General features: G+C 37.4%; 1 protein-coding gene and 1 long non-coding RNA gene across 2 annotated transcripts; both read right to left on the bottom strand.

Moving 5' to 3' along the window:
• Positions 1-605: 605 nt before the first annotated feature.
• Positions 606-10,030, bottom strand: LOC126919853 (uncharacterized). The gene is made up of 8 exons (XM_050729490.1): positions 9,769-10,030; positions 8,944-9,067; positions 8,619-8,867; positions 7,813-8,486; positions 6,405-7,320; positions 5,939-6,302; positions 4,106-5,781; positions 606-3,964 (listed from the first exon to the last, which is right to left on the bottom strand). The coding sequence occupies exons 1-8, from the start codon at positions 9,841-9,843 to the stop codon at positions 606-608; spliced, it is 7,437 nt and encodes a 2,478-aa protein (XP_050585447.1). The 5' UTR covers positions 9,844-10,030.
• A 3,513-nt stretch (positions 10,031-13,543) lies between these two features.
• Positions 13,544-23,335, bottom strand: LOC126925810 (uncharacterized). The gene is made up of 2 exons (XR_007714141.1): positions 23,124-23,335; positions 13,544-13,848 (listed from the first exon to the last, which is right to left on the bottom strand). It is a non-coding gene; the product is annotated as an uncharacterized LOC126925810 (long non-coding RNA).
• Positions 23,336-25,261: the final 1,926 nt, after the last annotated feature.

The raw sequence follows: 25,261 nt of genomic DNA on the forward strand, positions 1-25,261 counted from the left end.
CGTCCCTGTGATTATTTTCTCTTTTAAACAGACGAAAGCTGACTTAGATACTTTTCGAAGAAAAATTATACCTTTAAAGTACGATTGTTTATTCGTTAGAAATGAATAATACTTACGAATCGATGAAAAAATTTCACTTATCACGAAATATTTGTCGTTCAAAAAACATCGTGCCACTTGTAAAACGCAAATATAAGCTAATCAGTACGAATATAAGAAACGAAATAAATAAAATTCAAGCGATAGACGTTCTATTTCTTGCAAATGATAAACGGAACAATATTTCTCGCAAAATCGGACGCCTTCGAACCGGAGAAACGAAAAGAGTGGTATCTTCCAACGATATCGGCATGAACGTCTATTCTTGCAACGCCATTTCTCTTCATAAAAAAAGAAGAGAGAAAACGAAAAAAAGAAAAAAGGAATCTCAACGATTGTTTTTTATAAAAAGCAAAATAAAAGAAGCCTCACTCTTAAAAAAAAAATCTTCTCCGGTAGTTCCTTAAAAATAAGAAAAAGTTCACAAGAGGCTAAAATCCGCTGATATCGAGAAAAAAGAGAACGAACCTGAAAATTACGGAAAGATTGAGGCGGACATTTTTTACTCAACTGCATTCGCTCGCTTTGTCCGATATAATCGATTCGTTCGAAGCGATTACGAACTCTTCCATCGAGGAATCGTTGAGATCTACCGCGGAGGTGGCGTTCCTCGACGTTTCGGAAGCTCTCGTGTACGCGGAATCGAAACTGTCGGTCGTTTCCAAAATTTGAGGCGAACTCGAGGACTCGTTTTGTTCCGTAGACGCCTTACTTTTCTCGACCTCTTGTTTCGAAAAAATGATCCCTTCGGCATCTGTTTGATCAACCACAGAGCGTTCTTCCTTTTCTTCTTTCTCCTTGCTCGACTGCTCGCAATCTTCTTTCTGAATTTTGGAAGTGGATGTTTTCGACTTTGTTCCACAGCTGCTCGTTCGAAGTTCTTCCGCATTTAACATTTCTTCTTTTTCTTCTATTATTACCTTTGCATATAGATTCACCTGTGCCTCGTTGAGTAATTTGGTTTCATCATCACGCGTTGGTAGAGATTTTGATGAATCGGAGTCATCGTCTTCTCTGTATCTGAAGGTCTCGATTTCTTCTTCCGCCAGGCGCAATTCTAACAAATCTTCTTTAAGTTTATTCGGTTCAACGATGAACAGAGGTTCACTCGTACGAATATCGAGCTTCCTAATGTTGGCACTCCTAATCGTGTCAGTCGATTGGGAAGCCGAGTGTATTTGCGAGTTTGAACGCACTCGGACATTCTCAGAATTAATTTCCGCTGCTTCTTCTTGCAATTCTGTGTTTTCTAAAATTCGTTCCCTTAGCGACACAGATTCTCCAACGTCGTTTTCAGTTTTTTTCAAACTATCCTCGTCTATAGTTCTCAAGCTATCCGAGACAATCCTATGGACAATCGAATCCAAATCTAATTCCGAATCGTATTTGGTGAATTGAGAAATTTCTATCGTTTCAAGATCGACGATTCCCTCGAACGAGTCATTTTCCTCCTGTTCCGTTTCTTCATATTTTTCTTCCTTCGTTTCCTTCACCAGCGTCGAATTTTCAAAGAACGTGGTCGTCGAAGTTGGCGTTGCGTGAATCTCGAAAGGTTTCAAGGTCGACGTGGACGTTGAAATTTGTTTAAACGAGAAGATCTTCTGGTAGTAGTATCCAAGATAAAAACAGGAGATGGCCAGTAAAAATGTGAAGATGGTGTATAAGGATAACTTTTCCTTCAGCTCCACGTTTCCCTCTCCATCAATTTCGAAATCTGACTCTTCGTTCCCATCGATCTTATTCGATTTTATTTTTTCAAGAGACTCGTCTTCGTCGCGTTCGAACGTTTCTTCGCGAACCGATGTTTGCATCTTTTCATTTGCTTCGCTCTCGAACTCGATCGGTTGAATATTCTGATCGGTCTTGTCGATTTCTTTCCAACTTACATTTCCATATTCCTCGACCCTTGTATCTAGGATGTCTTCTTCGGTAACTTGATACGTAACATCTACTTTGTTTTGTTTTGTCGTTATTTTTTCATCGACCTCTTCGACATCTTCGATCGTAGTAATTTGTTCAATCGCCTCGTCTTTGTCGCTTCCTTCGATCTCCTCGCTGTCGATACTTTCTTCAACTTTGATTTCTTCTCCCGTGTCAGTCTTGTCCAATATTTCGTAGGTTTGGTTTAAATTTTCGCTGCGGAATTGCACCGGTTCCGAACGTTTCAGTATGTATTTCTTCAAATTACTCATAAATCTCGTGACGATCTCGTCTAAAGATACATCCTCCGAACGAGTAGTTATTCTTTCTTCGTTTATCATACTTTCAACAGCGTTGTAGTCGCTGACGCTCACGATTGGCCTTGAGGGAAATACTGTTGTAAACATCGTTCCTCGAATCTTCTGCAATGTCTTGAAATATTCGCTACTCGTCACTTCTTCATTTTCGTTCTCTTCCTCCATTTCCTCCGTACCAGTTTCTTCAATTTTATCATTACCTTCTTCGTATTTGTCATCCATTAAAGAGAACAAATTTATTTTACTCGGTTCTGCCTGTTCAAGCACTACGTCAAGTTCTTCCGGCTCTTCGTCAGAGGTAGCCAAATCGTCACCTATCACGTCGCTTAATCTGACTACAATGGGAAACTTTATGTCCGTGAAAATATCTTCCTTGATGAATCTTAAGCAATCTTCTTTAATGAATTTTAATATTCTTCTGTCTTCTACCGGCCATCCTTCCATCTCTTCATCCTTTTCTTCGTCCTCTTCATCGATCTCGCACTCTATCCGATCCTCGTTATCGTCCACTGGGTCGGGAAGAATCTCCAGTATGCCGGAAAGGTTTTCCAGATTGAATCCGCAGAAGTTCAAGTTCCTCAGGAACCGAGTCACTTGGATTACAACATCGTTTAACCCAAGTCTATTGGCGGCTGCATGTTCGACTTCGTCCTCGAGATTTTCCATAGACTCCACTTCGAAACTGATAGGCAAACCTTCTTGATCCATGGTAGTGATACATAGATCGTAAAGAGAACCTGCGTGATCTTCTTCCTCTTCTAAAGTTTGAAGTGGTCGAATGGTAGCTAAGATGGTGTGCTCGAACATGGAAAGACTCGTCGAATATCTACCCGACTGAAAAATAAAATCGTCTATCGATGACTCTGATTGTCTGTTATTTAACATGTCGTCCACTGTTTGGATTTCTCCGGGTAAATTGAAAGTGGAGTCTACGGATCGATGGGAAAACATGTCGTACAGCTTTCTAATGGTCTCTTCGTCTACGATGTCCCATACAGGAGTGTTGTTTTCTCTCGGGGCGTTCGAATTACTTAGAATGACGCCGTCAGCCACGTAATTCATGTCGATGTTCCTTGTGAAATCCGATAAATTCGTAAATATTCTTCTTGAAGTTATTCCAGGTTCATTCTGTGATACTTCGGAGCTATACCTTCGAATTTCATCGGCTATTCCATCGGTTTGAAGAATTTCTTTTTCGTCATCGATAGATTCTGGAAGATATTCTGCAAGACTATCGTGCGAGGCTGCAGATTCTTTGATTTCTTCTTCTTTATCTGCTTCGTTTGAGTGTTTTTGATAGCCCTCCGTCTCTGATACTAGTTTAACTTCCTTTTGGTGGTCCTCCGTTACTAATATCGACCCAAATTCCTGTTTTTGGTCTTCAGCTTTTAGTATCAACTCAGTTTCATTTCGTTGGTCTTCCGTTTCTAACGTTGGTTCAATTTCCTTTGGCTGGACCTCCGTTTCCGATACTGGCACAACTTCTTTCTCGACATTATCAGCTTCAAATACCGATTTCACTTCCCCTTCGTGATCTTCGGTTTTCAGCGCCGTCTCATCTTTCTCTTTAGAATTCTCGAGTTTGAGCGTTGTTGCTTCGAGTTGGGCCGTCTGAGTGTTTGCATCATCTAGAAAAAGTTGGCACATGCTTAATCTCCTCCAATGAAATGTCTTCAAGGTTTTTTAATGTACAGGTTACGAAAAGTATTTACACGTATATGGTAGAATCACGTTAGGAAGGAATCTGAAAATTTTGAAACAATTCTTACCTCGCTTCTGAAAATATGATTCATCCTCTCGCTCGATGATGCTGGAAGACCATGACGAAGCAACGTCTTGAGTTGCCGTAGGCTTAATCAACGTCGCTAAGTCTCCAACTTGCGCACCAAAGTCTTTGCCATCCACAAAAGTCGAGATCACCTTGTCGTGATCGCTCTGAACGAAAGATCCGACGATAGTTATACGACTTTGAGAGTCGCGAGAATCAAGTTCAGCCAATCGATCCGCGTTAGAAGACTCTGCAGAAATTTCTAAGGGACTCCTGACATCTTCTTTAGCAGGTGTCCTCTCCAAATCGCGACCTTTTTGCGCACCTTCCAACTTCTTCATCGAAACTATCGAAACGTTTTCCTCGTCCATCGACTTCTTCGGTTTACTGTACTTTGTGTATTGCTTCCTGGTGTCCGTCTCACCAAGGGTCGGCTTGCTCTTCTTCGCGTCCTGCTTCACGTGTTCAGCATGTGATTTACCAAAGTTATTCAACACCTTGTCCGTGGCCTTATTAGCATTGGACAACTTCGAACAGGAGTATTTTTCATGTGGAACATCGAAGAATCTTGCAGGCGCGGCGAATTGCATTTTATTGTCCATAAATGAAAGATTCGGCAGTGGTTCCGTTTCCGTGGTTGCGTCTGTTAACAAGTTCTCTTTGTCGAAGCAGTCGTTGTACGTCGTCTCCACGTTTCGAGGAATATTTTTCTTATAACGTTCCAGGTTGTTCTTCCTCGGATAACCTCGATTCTTTAGGCTTTCAGGAGCCGTGGTCAAGTTTCTTCCTGAAAGCAGCTTCTTCTTAGCTTCCAATTCCTTCTTGTCCTTCAGCAACGTAACTTCGTTGTATGCTTTCAGAGCCTTCATCTCCCGAGCTTCCTGTTCTTCTAGCGACTCCATTCTCCTCTTCCATTTGAATTTCTTCGAACCGTGGCTCGATTGCTTATCAGCTGGCCTCTTGGATGGTTCCAAAAGTTCCTTAAACGGCGACGTCTTCTTCGCATTAGGGACGCTAGAGGCGTCAGGCTGCGCAGGAGGCTCGTTCTTGGCCTTTTTAGGGTACACCGGAGGTTTTCTGCGATAGACCATCGAATCGAACATCGATGGACGCACAACCTGCGAGAAAGGAATCGTGCCGAAAGTCTCTACTTTGCATTTCGCTGTGCATCTCTTATTCTCGCCCCTCTTGTCCAACTTCGATTCTGTCGAAATCGGGTATTTGTTGTCCTTCTGGCACGTTTTACATTCACAGACACTTCTGTCGGATACAGATTTCGTTAATCCAGCTGGTTTCCTCTGGTTGTCGTTAAGTTTCGTCGGTTTTTGACGTATAGGAGGCTTGCCATGGTCTTTTCCAACCGAGTTCTGCGATTCGATCTTACGTTCGTGAAGATTCGCGATCGGAGAAACGCTTCTCGATTGTTCTTTCAGGCATTTACGTTTTAAGAACATCTTCCTGTGTTTCTCACCGAGATTCGAGGTTCTTGGCTGATCTTGATAGTCGTCGTTGTCACTTTGCGTGTGGGCGTCCTTCGTGAAACTTGAGATACCAGGCTTATGAATATCGCTTAATACGGAAATACCATCGTCGAGGGATTGCATGTTCTCTGACACGATTTCAGAAGCGACATGTTCGTCGGTTTTCTTGGAGGAAGTAGATGCTGAGATCTCGTATCTGATGGAAACAATAGAAACGTTTTAGAAGAAGGTCGTCTATTCGAAGGTATTTAATCGTTCGAGTCGTCTATTAAGAAACAATTTTTTGTCTTACCAATTTTACGTAATGCGTTCACTGTGCAACGATCAAGCTTAATTTGAAAACTTTAGCTTACCTTCTCGTTGTGTCGAAATGGGTAATAGGTAAACCAACGATTCCCAAGTCTTGCGACGCCGACGATGGATAATGTTGATCGTTCTGTTTTAAGAAAGTAGATGGTATTGACACGTTTTGGTTAGGCTGACCAGGGAATATGCTCCATTTCTTCTTCTCCAATTGCTGAAGCATACACTGCAGCTCCGAGTTATTGGCGAAGTCCTTTTCATAACAGCCGTCGAAAACCTTCATGGAGTCTTTGACGAACCTTGGAATATTCGCGTCGCCGAATGAATATTCAGGTGCATTTACTTTTAATACATTTTTCTTGGTTTTCTTCGGTTTGCCAGGACTCAAGCTGCTCCTCTGCGCGGAACTTACGTCTAAAAAAAAAAAAAAACACATAGAATTACTTGTCAGACCAGATATTTCTTCGATAGAAATGAAAATTCTAAACAGAGTTGTAAAAGTATAACGACGCGTACCGTCGTCGATGGCGGACGTAGGAACCATAATCTTTAATATTTCATTTTCATTCTTCAATTTGCCTCCACTTTCATCAGATTCGACCGTCCTCAAGGTTTCCAAATTGGTCACCACGTTCCGGGCCACGCTCAAATCTTTCACAATGTCCGATAAATTTTGAATGCCAATGGACGTGTTACACTGTCCTACGTACAATTTCCGAAAGACGCTCGATTCGCTCTCCGAAATCTTTAAAATATCCTGCTTGGGTTTATCGTCAAACACCAAACTTCCATTCTCCAACTTTTGGTTGTCCTTCTTAATATCCCTTAATATGTTCAGATCATTTTGCAACAATTCCCGTATCAAAAGTAAACTGTTATTCGTCGTAGTTTCTGTCTTTTGATTCTGACTCTGATCAACGTCGCTGGCGTCGTCCAAGCACGAATGATAGATCGTACTTTTCGAGCTATCAAAGTCGCTCTTCTCCGCGCTTCTCGTCATCTTGTCCTCGTCGATACTTTTGTTAGGGGTGGAAGTCGCCATCGTGCCGCCGTTCGTGAAACAATACTGCTCTGCGTTCCCTTTGTACAAATACTCGTCCACGATGCAATTGCAGTTGAACAAAGCTTGCAGTTTCACTGGGCTGCTACTTTTCTCTACGCTTTGTCTCGCGTGTTTCGAAAAGGAGAGATCCGACTGAGACGAGTCCTGTTTTCTCGATAAAGAGTCACTCTGATTCGAGTCCTCCGCACGTTCCGATGGATACAGTTTCATTTGCTTCGCGCAACTCCTTTCCAAGCAGTCCGCTGCTACTCTCTTCATTCCAGATGAACTTCGTTGCTCCACCGATGGATTTGTCTTCTCCGAACATATAGATCGATCATCTAGCGGCTGTTCGAGAAGGACGCTCATCGAGGACGTAGATGGATTGCTCTAAATTAACATTTAAAATTTTATGTATAAGCTGATTTGTTTTAAATATACGTATAATTAATATTAACGATGGTTCCATCGAATACTCATCCATTCCTTGATATAACGAATTCCATCGATTCCTTGATATAACGAATGATTGACTGTTAAAAAATATTCTTGTGGCCTGTGTGAAATATATACTCGTACGAATTTATTTTGAAGCTTCTACGTATATCGGGAAAATACAACTATGAAAGTTACATCAAGAATCATAGAGGCTGTTCAGATTGCGACAAACGTGGTTAAGCCATCTTTTTAAGATTTCACGAAGATTATGCAAAACGCTTGATGGTTTGCCGAGAGTTGTCGAAAGATCATTCGGTAGAGTTCCAGGGTCGGAAGATTATTCGATGTTTCATCGATTTCAACGAAAGAGATTTTCAACAAGAGCTATTTTACTGAAAATAATAATAATAATAATAAAAAAGTAAGCAGTCTACCAAAACTTACCAAAATGATATCCGTCGTAACTTTAACTTTATCCTCTGTAGTTCCACTCGTCTTCAGCTCGTCGTCCTTACCTTCCATCACCGTAGTTTCATCCTCCTTGCATCCATATATCGCGACTTGCTCCTCCACAAGTGCATTCATTACGATTTCGTCCTGCCTGCGTTCATCCATCGGAGTTTCATTCCCCTTACGTTCGTCCGTCGTAACTTCATCTTCGCGCTCCTTCGTTCGTTCGTCTTTCACCTTCTGTAAATCTTTCAGCGAGTTGAAATCGAAGAAGTATCGAGACATATTTTTGGTGGTGCTTGTGAGCGAATTGTCCTCCAATTCCGTCAACTTTTTATGAATTTCCCTTTCTTTGATCCTGGCACGCGCATCGGCTACGTCTTTATCGGTCAGCCCGAGAATCCTCATGGTTTTCTGAGTTGGCGTTAAATTGGGATCGTCGATGATCCGCGAGATGGTATCGTGCGTCTCGTAGGTCTCGTAGCTTTCGCAGGATAACAAAGTCGTCAGAGACCGCGTCCTGTACTTCGAATCAGCCAACTTTATGTACAGACGACCGACGATTAGGTTCGAGTCGCTTCTCATTCTCTTCAATTTTCGCATCTTTTCCATGTGACACTGTTCGAGGAACAGACAGGAATTGGAATACCAGACGTAGCTGAAAATGACTGACAAACGAAATGGCAATTGAATGACATGTCTGAAAGTGAAAATCTATGGATAAGCTTTCGATCGTTTCGCGTGGCAAGGTATTTCGAGAAATCGACACGAGCAAGTATTTCACTGCAGCGTTTACTTACTCAGAGGGACAACCTTTACGAGGACGAATTCGAAGAAAATAGTCAAGGAGAATCTCTTGTCGTACCAAAGCAGAAGGCCAACGGCTATCACGATTACTTCCAACACGACGTTTTTAAAAAAGCTAAGGATTAGCCAAGGTAAGAGAAGGTTCGGCTGCGTTGATGTTAATATGGGATAAAGGTTGATCATATAGGAGAACGTGTACAGGTGGGCGATTACGATTCGCGTGATTACGATCCATGATAGAACTATATCGATTGAAAGAAAATAATATCGAATTAGTAAGATTGGCGTTGTCGACGTTGATTTCGTCGGTGCTCTAACCAGTTTTGATTGTATCCTCGCCAATAATGTCGAAAATACGTGTTCCTTGCGATAAGGATAAGTTCCAAATTTGTTCGAGCTTGTTGCTCCATTTAATGGGACTCCAATCTAGTGTGCTATTAACCTTCGAAAGACACCGTCTGATGAAAATATATTCTCTTTGACAATTTCTTTATCGAGGAAATTGAAGCCATGAATTGTCATCGGTGGATCCAAGTCGTCGTCGTCCGTACTTGGAAAATTTAATGCACAAATATACCGAATACATTGAAGAATCTATAAACGGTTACTTCGAAAGTGAAATTTTAAACGGTGATTAGGTCTAATAGACGCATTTCTTTCGATATAATTTTTTGAATAAAGTGACCAAACGTAGCCTAATAAGTTTACTCGATGTTTTCCACGATAGCACGAGTTTGATCTTTTTAAAAAAACAAATTTGCTAAAACAAACTCACAAATCTTTGAAAAATCTTTTCTAAAAAAAAAAAAAAAAAAGGAAAAAGAGAGAAATAATTGTCTAACGGTGTTAAAAAAGTTTATATCTAAGCAATGTTCATAGGGAAAGCTAATAATATTAATAACGAATCGAAGAAGATGAAGAGAAAAGAACTGATTCTGACTATCGAAACGTTGATTGGTGGGCACGTGCTGTTTTAGAATTCATGGCTTCAGTTGTCGCTCGTTGCGTACCGATGAATCTTTTTTCTCGAGAAATAGAATCAAAGGTTATAGAGGTTAGTTCGATAGGATACAAAGAAATGTTTAGAAAGAAAAGAAAGGAAAGAAAGTAATGAAAGAAACGAAAGAATAAAAGGATTCTTACCAAGCCCAAGATGTTCATTATTAATCGTTCGGTTCGTCTGGAAATACCAAGGAAACGTCCGAGGAAGCTAGGCATTAGGAACGCAAAACTGTCGAAGGAGCCGGAGGACCAGCAGCGAGTCGTCGATTCCACGAGAGCCGATCATCGTCGACTCCGTTCTCTGATCTAAGAGTTCTTGATCACCGAAACCTCCGTTCTGAGGATCACCAGGGAATTTTTAAGGGGCTTCGTTCGCTTAACGTCACGTTAATTTTGACGCATTCGGCTTTTCCAGTGGAGTTCCGTGGCCGAACGATTTCGAGGTAACAATTGACGAGAGCGAGTACTCGATGACAAACGAAGGAGAATATGATGGGATAAGAGGGGCAGAGAGTTAAAGAAGCTTTAACGATTCAGTTTAGATGATCAGTATTATTGTCAATATCATTTTCGGTATTTAAGGTTCCCAGCGTTATCATATACGTAAAAAGGATACTGTAGATTCTAACTAAATCGTCTGATCAATATAATATATTATAGATAAAATAATGTTGAAATATCGCAAAAAATATTGATCGTCCGAACGTTTCTTTACGATTGTTGGTTCGATCATAGCGACGATCACGTGAATTTTCTTTAAAAACAGAATAGATGTAGAAAGTAGAAATATAATTAAGATATTTGCTGATACGTGATAGAAATTGAACGTTTTTCGATAGTTCTGTTTTTCTGGTAATATTACTGTAAGTCTGTTATTTTATTCGAATCATGTATGTTTTATAACGTAAGATATTAAATAAAATTTTGAACATTTAATATTTTGTTAATTGAACATTGGTTAAAAATAATTGTGCTCTTAATTTATAATAGTTATACAGTTTGACTATAATAGTACAATTATTTTCATCATAAATTGGTATTGAATATAAATTAACACAGTTCTAAATCGAAAAATAGTATCACAGAAATGATAATTTCATTTTAGCTCGTAAAAATTATTATAATTATAAAATGATTACTGCAATAAATTGTTAAAGGCGACAAAATACAATAGAAATTAAAAAATTAAGAATTAGAAATAATAGAATATAGATATTAATTAAATTAAATAAAGAACAGCTTTTACAAATTACATTAATAATTTATTATACTTAAGCTATTACCTTCAAGCACAAACTATTAATCAACAACATTTAAACTATTGGTTTATAATATTTAAGCCATTAATTTATAATATTTAAACTACTAGTTTATAACATTTAAGCTATTACTTTATAACATTTAAGCCATTAATTTATAGCACTTAAACTATTAATTAACAACATTTAAACTATTAATCAACAGTATTTAAACTACTAATCAACAACATTTAAACTACTAATCAACAACATTTAAACTAATGATCAACAACATTTAAACTACTAATCAACAGCATTTAAACCATTAATCAACAACATTTAAACTATTAATTTATAACATTTAAGCCATTAATTTATAACATTTACATTATTAATTGACAACATTTAAGCCATTAATTCACAACATTTAAATTATTAATTGACAATATTTAAAATATTACTTTAAAACATTTAAGCCATTAATTTATAACATTTACATTAATAATTAACAATATTTAAGCCATTAATTCATAACATTTAAACTACTAATTTATAACATTTAGGCCATTAATTTATAACATTTACATTAATAATTAACAATATTTCAGCCATTAAATCATATCATTTAAATTATTAATTGACAACATTTAAACTATTACTTTATAACATTTAATCCATTAATTTATAACGATTAAACGATTAACTTATTATACTTAAGTCACTACTTTATTAAATTGTTAAAGGCCTCAATTTTCAATAAAAATAAAAAAATTATTAAATTTTACCGTGTTATAATGGAAAAACCGCCTTTCACAACAACAGCAAGTCGTTACCGTTCGATGCACCTTCAAACACCTTTTCAAGTACATGCCAACAGGTATATATGCAATGCGAAACTCGCGCGTGAGCTCATTTGCGTGTGGTCTCCCGTACAGTAAAGATTGAAGAATAGCTTTTACAAATTACAATAACGATTTATAACGTTTAAATTATTACCTTATAACACTGAAATTATTAATCAACAACATTTAAACTATTACTTTATAACATTTAAACCATTTATTTATAACATTTAAACTACTAATTTATAACATTTAAGACATTAATTTATAACATTTACATGATTAATTAACAATATTTAATCATTAATTTATAACATTTAAACTACTAATTTATAACATTTAGGACATTAATTTATAACATTTACATGATTAATTAACAATATTTAAGCCATTAATTCATAACATTTAAACTACTAATTTCTAACATTTAAGCTATTACTTTATAACATTTAAGCTATTATATTATAACATTTAAGCTATTATATTATAACATTTAAGCTATTATATTATAACATTTAAGCCATTAATTTATAACATTTATATTATTAATTAACAACATTTAAACTATTAATCAACAATATTTAAACTACTAATCAACAACAATTATGCTACTAAACAACAACATTTAAACTAATAATCAACAACATTCAAACTATTAGTCAACAGCATTTAAACCATTAATTAACAACATTTAAACTATTAATCAATAACATTTAAGCTACTAATCAACAACATTTAAACTATAAATTTATAGCATTTAAGCCATTACTTTATAACAATTATATTATTAATCAACAACATTTAAACTATTAGTCAACAACATTGAAACTATTAGTCAACAATATTTAAGCTACTAATTAACAACATTTAAACTATTAATCAACAGCATTTAAACCATTAATCAACACCATTTAAACTATTAATTTATAACATTTAAGCCATTAATTTATAACATTTTCGTATTCTAATAACGAACAGTATAATTGTTGCAAACGAATCCATTACATTCACCGTATGCGTAAGCATTTGTTTGATATCTAAAAACATCTCACAATTTTCAAATATTTTTCATACTTGTTTCAATTTCTTAATAATAATTTGTAAATGTAAAGGGATAACGGTATTTTCTAAATGAACGTTCGATAAAGAAAAGAAGAAAATTGTCGAAACGATATTTAGCTTCTTTTCCACCACCCTCCACCACCCACTCGGCCTTATACAGCTTTATTTTCAGGGAATATTTGTGACCGCGCGCAATGCGGTTTGTAGAGTCAGTGTTTGCTACGCGATAGTTTCCTTTCAATATTTTAAAATCACGTTAGTTTTGATTGATGTTGCGGAAACATATGTTGCATAAACATAGTCTTAATTTTAACATTCTACTTTTGAACATTCGTTTCCGATATTAGAGTCAGTGCATCTCTCAAGAAGATAAAGGCTCTCCAGTAGCTGAAGAATGTAAGTAGCTTTATATAATGTATTTCAATCTGTTTGTATTTCGTTTGAATTATAGTTAATTAGAAAATAAAAATGATCGATAATTTAAAAAGCTATAAATGCTTCTTCTTTAAATTGGAATAAAGTATTAAAATGTTAACATTCGATTACAATTGTCTCTGATATGCATCGAAAATCACTGAATTTTCAATTTTTTCATTTCAAACTATTATATCAAAGTTTCATTTTGCTACATACTTATTACGGTTTTTTAGAATTTCAATCTCGATCATTACTAAAGATACAAATTTAATAATCAACTTCCATTTTTCATTATCTCCAATTTTTTAAACGATCACTCATCGTGTTTTGTTCTTAACAGATTTTTCGCAACCTCCACTTCCACCATTGGACCTTCAATGGTTTTATTATGAATTTTTAGAATTTATCGTGTTTTCTATTGTTTAAAATTAGATTTTAAAAATCTTAATTTTCAATTAATTTTATAATATTGCAAGTAGCAATACCAGAATATTTAAAGTAGCTTTTCCATATAGTAAATAGCAATTTTCATTAAATTCACTTTAAGAATTAGCGTTGCGACATTGTTCCATCGCGAGTTCTACTTATTTTTCCTGTTAGCGTTGCGATAATGAATGATCGCGTTTTGTTAAGTAGAGTTGCGTTCACAAACTGCCCAAACCCTCCGACTCCATTCGGACACTGCTCCTGGATCACACGTACAGCCTAAAGAGTTGTACAAGTGTGATCGTTCATCGGCAACCGGCTAAATGGTTGTACTGTGATCTCTCGCTATTAGCGTTGCGTATTTTTTAAATATGAGTGCATAGATTTATATTTATTAGCGTTGCGTATCAAATTTCCGGTATTTTCAGATTTTCTTTTTTTCTTCTTTAAATTGTAGGTTAATTGATATTGCAGATATAACGAAGCACTCGTCGCGTTTGATTTTGAAAATTTTCTGATTCATAAATATTAATAATAAGTTAGAGTTGAACATAACATTTAAGCTATTAATTTATGACATTTAAACCATTACTCAACAACATTTAAACTATTACTTTATAACATTTAAGTCATTAATTTATAACATTTAAACCAACAACCTACAATATTTAAACTATTATTTTATAAAATTTAAGCTTTTAACTTATAATATTTAAAATATTGCTTTATAATATTTAAACTGTTACTGTACAAGATTTAAACTATTAGTTAACAACATTTGATGTATTAATTCTTCACAATAAAATTATTAATTTGTACCAATTAAGTTAATAATTTATAGTAATTGCGATATTTATTTATAGCATTTTATTATTTACCTAAAACTATTACTCCATTAATTTTTAACAATTATGATTTTTTGATTGTCCCCGCGGGCGCGTGCCGCACTCTTCAGTTGGGGCCATGCCTTCTGTTCAGCGGTCCTCCCCCGGAGCCATATGTTCAGTTGAAGTGTGTTAATGTGCTGGCCTATGTGTTAGGTCCACGACTGGATCACCAGTGGATCACTGACATCATCGGTCGGTGCCATCGACTGTGTGTGATTCGTGCAAGTTTCGAATGGCAAAATAGGAATCGAGTGACGGCTTTCCACTGAACCCTATTGTTATCTCGTGTACAGGGGTAGGTCGTTCAATGTGGTACCTCGTTCATTCCGGGTGCACAACGATTTTTATTTTATCGTCTAATTGTTCGGGCTTCTTCTTGCTTACCCATTTTTAAAGGAAACTTATTGCGGTCATGTTAGAGTTTCTTTCTCGATATCATCAAAAGTTTAATATCGCAAAAATAGAATATTAGGCAGTTTCGTACAACGACTCAAACATCCTTTTTGCAAGAAACGAAATGGTATATATAGTGTCAGTAGCTTCATTTTCTTTCTCTCGTTCCAAGTTAGACAAATGTTTTTTTGATACCTAATATCGCCAGTAGGGTTAGGAATTATTGTACGATGTTTGTACTGATCGATGTAATCGTTGTGTGTGAGATAGATATTGCGTTGTGTAAGCTTTGTTTCACGTTTGTAAAGATTTATGTAAGCGCTGCGTTGGAGATATGTGTTTCGCAGTAAGGCTAAGAAGCAACTATTTCTTTACGCAGGCCCATGGTCAAGTAGAGTCAAAGCCCGACATTCTGCCAATTGGTTGAATGTCGAGATCGATGTGTAATGTTAAATAACCCATGGGCGGGTCTCTTGCGTAGTCACCTCCTCGTGGTGAGACCTGGTAATTGGCATCGTTTTCCAAAAATTAATCAGTTGGTTAATCTTTGGAAAACGATACCAAGCTAAGAACTACGCTTGTATAGTCCAGTTTGGATCACCAAAAGCCACGAAAAGACTTTTGGATGATCTAGACTGGACTAACACCCCCCTGCAGGGGCACCGTGGGACACCGTTGGACACCGTTGGACACCGTGGGATGCGTGCGTTTTAGTCTTAATTAATCTATGTTAAGTGCTAACCTATGTTAAGTACATTGTGAGCTTATTCTGTACAACGATACTTGTCCATCTTGGAACGGAAAAAGGGAAATCTCGTCCTCGCTCCCCTCCCCTCGCTTAGCACACTGGAGAAATTATGCTCGCGATTTATCGGTTTGCGATCACTCAGTTCTTTCAAACTGCCGCTTGGCGTACTCGCTCGCGCGTATACCGGTTACGTGCGGGTCAACGTGCCCTAGACAACTCTTTGGATGCGTAAGACGGCCCAAGGACACCTCCGTCATAGTGATTGCTCGACGACTGCTCGACGTTTGCATCGAATCATGGGAGTTGTCGCGCCAATGTTGCTTGCAAATCTGTTGGTGATTCAGTCGTGGATCTGCAGTCCTGTCCGATTGGTACTTCGGTACTCGGTCAGGGACCTGCAATTTCACGTCCTCCGTAATCCTGTTCGGCCCCGTGGGGGTGGGCCCCACTGTTCAGTTGAGGCCATGCCTTTGTAATCCTGTTCAGCGGCCCCTCCCCGGGTTCCACTTGTTCAGTTGGAGTGTGTTAATTTGCCGGCCTATGTGCTGGATCCACGGCTGGATCACCAGCGGATCACTGGCATCATCGGTCCGCGCAATCGACCACGACTCGTGTACGTTTCGAGCGGCGAAACGGGAATCTACTTACGGTTCATTCTTGGGCTATCCGCTGAACCTTTGGGTTATCTCGTGTACGGGGGTACGTCACGTAGGTTTGTTAGTTCTTTCGAGAGATCGCGATTTCGTTCCTTCCGGACGCACCGCGGTTTTTATTTCACCGTCGGATTGTTCGGGCTTCTTTTCGATAGTGTCAGTAGCTTCATCTTTTTTGCTTCGTTCCAAGTTAGATAAATGTATTTTTGATACGGAATAATGCCGATAGGGTTGCGAATTATTGTACGATGTTTGTACTGATCGATGTAATCGTTGTGTGTGAGATAGATATTGCGTTGTGTAAGCTTTGTTTCACGTTTGTAAAGATTTATGTAAGCGCTGCGTTGGAGATATGTGTTTCGCAGTAAGGCTACGAAGCAACTATTTCTTTACGCAGGCCCATGGTCAAGTAGAGTCAAAGCCCGACATTCTGCCAATTGGTTGAATGTCGAGATCGATGTGTAATGTTAAATAACCCATGGGCGGGTCTCTTGCGTAGTCACCTCCTCGTGGTGAGACCTGGTAATTGGCATCGTTTTCCAAAAATTAATCAGTTGGTTAATCTTTGGAAAACGATACCAAGCTAAGAACTACGCTTGTATAGTCCAGTTTGGATCACCAAAAGCCACGAAAAGACTTTTGGATGATCTAGACTGGACTAACACCCCCCTGCAGGGGCACCGTGGGACACCGTTGGACACCGTTGGACACCGTGGGATGCGTGCGTTTTAGTCTTAATTAATCTATGTTAAGTGCTAACCTATGTTAAGTACATTGTGAGCTTATTCTGTACAACGATACTTGTCCATCTTGGAACGGAAAAAGGGAAATCTCGTCCTCGCTCCCCTCCCCTCGCTTAGCACACTGGAGAAATTATGCTCGCGATTTATCGGTTTGCGATCACTCAGTTCTTTCAAACTGCCGCTTGGCGTACTCGCTCGCGCGTATACCGGTTACGTGCGGGTCAACGTGCCCTAGACAACTCTTTGGATGCGTAAGACGGCCCAAGGACACCTCCGTCATAGTGATTGCTCGACGACTGCTCGACGTTTGCATCGAATCACGGGAGTTGTCGCGCCAATGTTGCTTGCAAATCTGTTGGTGATTCAGTCGTGGATCTGCAGTCCTGTCCGATTGGTACTTCGGTACTCGGTCAGGGACCTGCAATTTCACGTCCTCCGTAATCCTGTTCGGCCCCGTGGGGGTGGGCCCCACTGTTCAGTTGAGGCCATGCCTTTGTAATCCTGTTCAGCGGCCCCTCCCCGGGTTCCACTTGTTCAGTTGGAGTGTGTTAATTTGCCGGCCTATGTGCTGGATCCACGGCTGGATCACCAGCGGATCACTGGCATCATCGGTCCGCGCAATCGACCACGACTCGTGTACGTTTCGAGCGGCGAAACGGGAATCTACTTACGGTTCATTCTTGGGCTATCCGCTGAACCTTTGGGTTATCTCGTGTACGGGGGTACGTCACGTAGGTTTGTTAGTTCTTTCGAGAGATCGCGATTTCGTTCCTTCCGGACGCACCGCGGTTTTTATTTCACCGTCGGATTGTTCGGGCTTCTTTTCGATAGTGTCAGTAGCTTCATCTTTTTTGCTTCGTTCCAAGTTAGATAAATGTATTTTTGATACGGAATAATGCCGATAGGGTTGCGAATTATTGTACGATGTTTGTACTGATCGATGTAATCGTTGTGTGTGAGATAGATATTGCGTTGTGTAAGCTTTGTTTCACGTTTGTAAAGATTTATGTAAGCGCTGCGTTGGAGATATGTGTTTCGCAGTAAGGCTACGAAGCAACTATTTCTTTACGCAGGCCCATGGTCAAGTAGAGTCAAAGCCCGACATTCTGCCAATTGGTTGAATGTCGAGATCGATGTGTAATGTTAAATAACCCATGGGCGGGTCTCTTGCGTAGTCACCTCCTCGTGGTGAGACCTGGTAATTGGCATCGTTTTCCAAAAATTAATCAGTTGGTTAATCTTTGGAAAGCGATACCAAGCTAAGAACTACGCACCAGTCTAGTTTGGGTCACCAAAAGCCGCGAAAAGAATTTTGGATGATCTAGACTGGACTGCAACGTGGGACACCGTTGGACACCGTTGGACACCGTTGGACACCGTTGGACACCGTGGTATATGTCTTGGCTCTCAAATCCATTCTGAGCCCATTCTGTACAATGATACTTATCTGACTTGGAATGAAATATAAAAATTGATTCTTCCTTTCCACTAAATCTTGCGGTTATTTTGAGCTCGGGAGTACGGCGCGTGAATCCTTTGATTCTTTCGAAAGATCGCGAACGTACGATTTCGCGCCGCGATTTTCCTTTCATTGTAATTTGTTCAGGCTTCTTATTTTCCCATTTTTAAGGGAAGATTATTGCGGTCATGTTAGAGTTTATAACTTTTCGATATATTCAAAAGTTTAGAATCGCGAAAATAGAATGTTAAACAGTTTAGTACAATGACTCGAATGTCCCTTTTGCAAGACACGAAATTGTATATGCTGTGTCGATTAAATAAATTATTGTTCTATTTCCGATATATGAAATCATTCTCTTATTTCAAACGAATTAGATTATTGTTCCAAATTGAGTTATATCTCAATAATTCACTTATGGAATTCAATTTCTTTTGTTGTATTATGTGAATTTGCTACAGTTAACGTCATAAACTTGCAACTTAGTAACAGTTAGATTCAAATACCTCGAAACAAGGTTTCGCGTGCGTTTGTCAAGTATTCTTTAAGTGTATTTAGTGGCGAACTTTTGAATTCTTGCAAATATTTTCCAATATTTATAACACACGACTATAGTGTATTAGTGGAATGTATATTTCGTATTCTAATAACAAAAATTCACAGTATATATTCTAATTGCGAACAGTATAATTCTTGCAAACGATTTTATTGCATTCACGGTATTCGTAAGCATTTGTTCGCTATCGAGAAATATCTCACAATTTTCAACTTATATTTTCATACTTGTTCCAATTTCTTAATAATAATTTTTAAATATAAAGAAATAGCAGTATTTTCTAAATAAACGTTCGATGGGAAAAAGAAGAAAATTGTCGAAACGACGTTTCGCGTCTTTTCCACCCCCCACCCCCGCTCCTAAACTGCTTTATTTTCAGGGAATATTTGTGACCGCGCGCAATGCGGTTGTAGAGTCAGTGTTTGCTACGCAATAGTTTCTTTTCAATATTTTAAAATCACGATAGTTTTCATCAAATTCAATCAAATAATCATACGCGAAAATAATAAAAATTTATCAATCAAATTTGTACGCGATATTAGAGTTCTTGTTCGCCGATCATAATTTAAGCGGTCGCGGTAACGTAGTCTTTTATTTTTCTTTTTTTATATATTTATTGTTTTGAATATTCGTTTCCGGTATTAGAGTCAGTGCCTCCCTCAAGAGGATAAAGCCTCTCCAGGAGCTCAAGAATGTAAGTAGTTTTATATATTGTATTTCAATTTGTTCTATTTAGTATATTTTGTTTGAAATATCGTTAATTATAAAATAAAAATGATTGATGATTTAGAAAGCTGTAGATGTCCTTTTTAATTGAAATAAAGTCTTAAAGTCTTAACATTAAAGTACAATAAAACTGTCTGATACTCATAAAAAATCACTGAATATTTTCTTCTCAAATTTTTATATTAGAGTTCCAATTTACATATATATTAGAATTTAGTCTTTATTATTGCTAAAGTTTCAAGTTTGTTATTATATATTAACGATATTAATGATATCTTATGTTTTGTTATAGATATATCACTGCTTCAACTCCTTCGTCTTCTTTGGGAATGTTTTAACAGTGGCTAAAAAGCCAAAAATGTAAGTATCTTTACACATTGTACTTCAATTATGTATATTCTGTATATTTTTCTTTGATCACTATCAATTAAGAAATACAATTTGATTGAAAATTTAGGAGATTAGCATTTTCTGAGGTTATTCTTTCATTAAAATAAAATAAGTATTAAAATCTTAATACCGAATTTTGAAACAAATGACTAACATATTTCAGAAATCTTTAGATTCTTAATTTTTAGATTTTAAACTTTCATATTAGAGTTTCAGTTTTTACACTTATCAAAGTCTATTAGAATTTCAATCTTTATTATTACCAAAGTTACTAAAGTTAATAAACCTTCATTTTTCATTATCTCTAACTTTTTAAATAATCAGCAATCGCTCATCGTGTTTTGTTCTGTAACAGATTTTTCGCAATCTCCATTTCCACCACTGGACCCTACACAGTTCCTGATGATATTCGCTGGGGTGGCGCAGCATTCATGGAACGTCCTTTGTTTCTCCGCTTCGAACGGTGAGTCGCATGCATTTCTGTTCCTCCGGTCACTCAATCATGTCGTAGGATGAAAGGTCCGAATCGACACGGGTGATCGGTTGTATTACGTAGAATTTTTTTGCGAGCAAAGTGACCGCGGGTATTTCTTATACCCGTGAGTAGTAACACTCATTTTTTCAAATTTATTAGTTTAGGATAGGTCTTCTTGCACATCGCGATTATAATAATTAGTTTTTTAATAATTAGGTTAAACATGTACACTTGAGAATATATTCGTGTTATTTATAAATATGCATGTTAATATTCCGTATGAATATTTGCAAATGGCAAATATCTACATGAATATATCTACTTGATCTTAAGCAATGAATTGATCGTAACAATCTTAAGTCACGTTCGTTTATTTCACTCCGGCTAGAGCTTAAAATATGAGTTAAAATTCATTTTTTTCCGTACGAAAATGTGTGAAATTTTACGTGCAAGAAGACACTTCGCGACAGGCAGATTTTTTAATCAAAGCAATGATATTGAACATTGCTTTTACATTTTCGAGTATTTGCTTTGATAAAAAGATCGCTTGAGATTATTTCTTTCTTAGTAATATTTTTAGAGTCAATTATTTCATTTGATCGAGTCTCAGTCTTTTTCAATTAACGCTACCTTTTTGCAATATTAAAATTTTCTTCTGATTTATTAAATTAATAAAGTAGAATTCCTTAGTTAGTATTAAATTAATAAAGTAGAGTTAATCAGAAAGAAGCAGCAAAGAACGTTAGTCCGCTAAATAAAAATTACACAAACTAATCATCTTTTTAGATCAGGATTTTCAGGTTTAACCCTTTCCGTGCCCATTGTCAGGATCTCATTCACGTGCCCAGGTGCTACTTGAATGGGAGAAAGACATTGGGCATGATGACCTAGAATTAAGTAATGTACTAATTTCTCAGCGACTGACGATGTGTTAGTGTATCGTGCACGACGTATTTTCCACATAATGTGTGTGTGTTGTTAGGCCGTGGAATTGCGTCGCTTTTTCTCATTCCTTAAAGCTTCAAATATTAAAAATGTCGAGACATATATCGATTCAATTTACGTCTCGATACAATTAGAATTTCTGATAATATCATCCACATGATTAAGTGTACTGGCACTTTTAATATTGCTATCAATTGCAATTATAATTCCAAGTTTACTTATATCTATTTTAAAAATATAATTTCCTCAGACGTGTTTTATCACGTTTTACGCAATGGTCACTAGCCTTCGTCAGTCGATTTCAGGAAAAAGGTATGTACCTTAGAGTGTGCATGATATGTTAAGCTCGGGTGTCGGAGGCGTCCCGGGACGTCCTCTCTAGTGTAGGACCTTTGCGCCCGGGCGTTTGTGTGAGAACCGTGGAGTGAGTGTGTTGGTGTGCCTGTTTTGCCATTTTTTAAATATAGCGCTAGGTAGGATAGGTAGTATACTTTCTGGTGTGTCTGTTAATTATAAGTAGGTAGGGCCGGGCAGGTTGGCACAGTCTCAGGTCGGGTAGGCGCGTTTTCGTGTGACCAACCTGTTTCTGGAAATTTATTTGAAAAATCGGCGGTGAAACTGGCACGAGTAGAGCATGCTCTCGTCTCTGGTTTTGCCTTTCGATTTTTCGAATTTCGCGGTCGCGGTCGCGAATGGGCTCGAAACGAACGTTTATTGCTCGAGCACGCACGTGCGAGTGAGCAACGATCACTGCTGTGATCGTTGGTCAGTCCATGTGCACTTCAATCAGCTTCCGCGGTTTATATTTTTATTTTACCTTTATAAGTTTTTTTTTGTTTGCGATTTAGAAGTCTCGAGCTTAGATTTAAGTTACAGCGGGCATTGCGCCCGAAGAAGGAAGAGGCTATAAGCCGAAGAGGCCCGGCAAACTGTCACTCAAGAGGGCAACTACTAATGGCTCCCCATCCTCTGGATCATCCGGAGCATGGGAAGTCATTATCGTTACTACTTTGTCACTATGCTCGCTTTTAGTATTTGTAGTAGTAGTAGTAGCAGTAGTAGTAGTAGTAGTAGTAGTCTTTGTTTTTTTGGTTGGACCGATGTATATATCGGTCCATCGTCCCATTGGGCAAATCGCGATTTTTCTTATTAGTGTTGCGACAAGTTAATTACGGGTTGTATTAGAGTTACGAAATAATATTGTTACTTTTCATTAGTGTGACGAGAGAATGATTACGGTTTGAATTAGAGTTGCGATAAAATGATAATCGCGTTTGTTTTAGAGTTGCGAATTACGATATCGCGATTGTCTTTTGCAATTTTTAGAATTTTTTCTGTTTTTCTGTTTAAGTAGCAATACTAGGATATTTAAAATAGCTTTTTCAAATAGTAAATAGTAATTTTCATTAAATTCACTTTAAGAATTAGCGTTGCGACATTGTTCCATCGCGAGTTCTACTTATTTTTCCTGTTAGCGTTGCGATAATGAATGATCGCGTTTTGTTAAGTAGAGTTGCGTTCACAAACTGCCCAAACCTCCGACTGCATTTGTCGGACACTGCTCCTGGATCACACGTACAGCCTAAAGAGCTGTACAAGTGTGATCGTTCATCTGCAACCTCCTAAATGGTTGCACTGTGATCTCTCACTATTAGTGTTGCGTATTGCTTAAATACGAGTGCGTAGATTTATACTTATTAGCGTTGCGTATCAGATATCGGGAATTTTCAGATTTTTCTTTTTTTTTTTTTAATGGTAGATTAATTGATATTGCAGATATAATGAAGCACTCGTCGCGTTTGATTTTGAGAATTTTCTGCTTCATAAATATTTAGTAGTAAATTAGTGTTGCGAAACAAGAATATCCAATTCCACTCTCGGCGTGTTGGTCGGGTTTATATAGAGTGGAAGACGATTGAATTTTAGTAGCCCTTCTGGCTACTGCTTTGTTTCTTTTTCAGCACCCCTTATTAATGCGCCCCTTATTACTACGTTTGTTACTGAAAATACTGCTATAAGACATATTCCTTTGCCACCGTTAACGTTACCATGATTGCTAAAATACGGAACTTTATTACGAATGTATAATATATATTTACATGTATGAAATTGTGAGCGATTTCATGCGTAACAAAGTATTATAATGAAATATCTTAATGTTGCTATGAAGGCTTGAAATATTTTTTAAAATTTAATTCATTGCTATTGGAATTAATGCTGGCGATTATTTGTTCTTAGAACCATAACTTTTAGAATTTTTTGATCGCTATATTTTTAATTTTTTAACATTAATGTAGAATTTTATAAATATTCGAATTTCATTTACATGAAACAAAAGTTCATTCGATCGTCGTTCGTTTGTTACAAAAATTCTACACAAAATGATTTATGTGCATATCTTTCGGTTCACTATGTTGCAAGTCACTACGTTGTTGAAGAAAATAACAGATACTTTTAAAAGTTAAAAAACAAAGCAAGCGATTTTATAATAATCGGGTTTTGTTTCATCCTAATTATTTCAAATGAAATTTTCAATTTTTAATTCAGTTTAAATTCAATTATTTAAAATTCTTGTTTTCAATGTTACTCTAATTTCGATTAAAAAGATACAAATGATACAAAGATACTATTTTTGCTAAAATTTAATCAAGAAGAATTTGATCTATAATTGAGCATTATTAGTAGTTTATTTTTCATATATAAAATTTTCTCATTTTAAAGATGACTGTTTCTTTCATATACCAAATTCAGTAAATGAGTTTGTTTCAGATTTATCAATTTACAGAAAATACATTTCAATTACATATATGAACATTTTATAGCATATTAAATATGTATGGTAGATACCTAAATGATTTTTCTTTTATTGTCTGATTGTCCAGACTTCTTCCTGTTTTCCCATTTTTAAAAGAAGCATATAGCGGTCACGTTGGAGTATATAACTTTTTCGATATCTTCATAAGTTTAGTACAACGAGTCGTATGTCTCTTTTGCAAGACTCTAATGTATATGCAGTGTCAATAGTTTCATTTTCCTTCACCCGTTCCAAGTTAGACAAATGTATCTTTGATACCGAATGTTGCCAGTACGGATGCAACTTATTGTACAATATTTGTACTGATCGATGTAATCGTTTCCAGAATAATCAATTGCTTAATTTTTGAAAAACGACTACATCGATCAGTACAAACGTTGTACAATAATTCGATACCAAGCTAAGAACCACGCTAATAAAATCCAGTTTGGATTACGAAAAGCCACAAAGAGAATTTTGGATAATATAAACTGGACTGCAACGTTGGACACCGCGGGACGCCGTTGGACACCGCGGGACGCCGTGGGACGCCGTTGGACACCGTGGGCACCGTTAGTCCAGTGGAGATCACCAAAAGCCGCGAAAAGAATTTTGGATGATCTACACTGGACTGCAACGAGGGATATCATTGGCCCAGTGTGGATCTCCAAAAGCCGCGAAAAGAATTTTGGATGATCTACACTGGACTGCAACGAGGGACACCGTGGGACGCCGTTGGATACCGTTGGACATCGTTGGACATCGTTGGACGCCGTTGGACATCGTTGGACGCCGTTGGACATCGTTGGACATCGTTGGACGCCGTTGGACACCGTTGGACATCGTTGGACATCGTTGGACATCGTTGGACATCGTTGGA

This window comes from Bombus affinis, chromosome 1 (assembly GCF_024516045.1).
Source record: "Bombus affinis isolate iyBomAffi1 chromosome 1, iyBomAffi1.2, whole genome shotgun sequence".
In the NCBI taxonomy this organism is placed as follows: Eukaryota; Metazoa; Arthropoda; class Insecta; order Hymenoptera; family Apidae; genus Bombus; species Bombus affinis.

What these genes read in the sequence shown, in the direction of transcription:
- LOC126919853 (XM_050729490.1), bottom strand. Translation starts at nt 9,843, where the DNA reads ATGCCTAGCTTCCTCGGACGTTTCCTTGGTATTTCCAGACGAACCGAA. An exon ending in TAATGAACATCTTGGGCTTG is followed by an intron (nt 9,068 to 9,768) that starts GTAAGAATCCTT and finishes TGTCTTTCGAAG; the next exon opens with GTTAATAGCACACTAGATTG. An exon ending in TACGTCCGCCATCGACGACG is followed by an intron (nt 6,303 to 6,404) that starts GTACGCGTCGTT and finishes TTTTTTTTTTAG; the next exon opens with ACGTAAGTTCCGCGCAGAGG.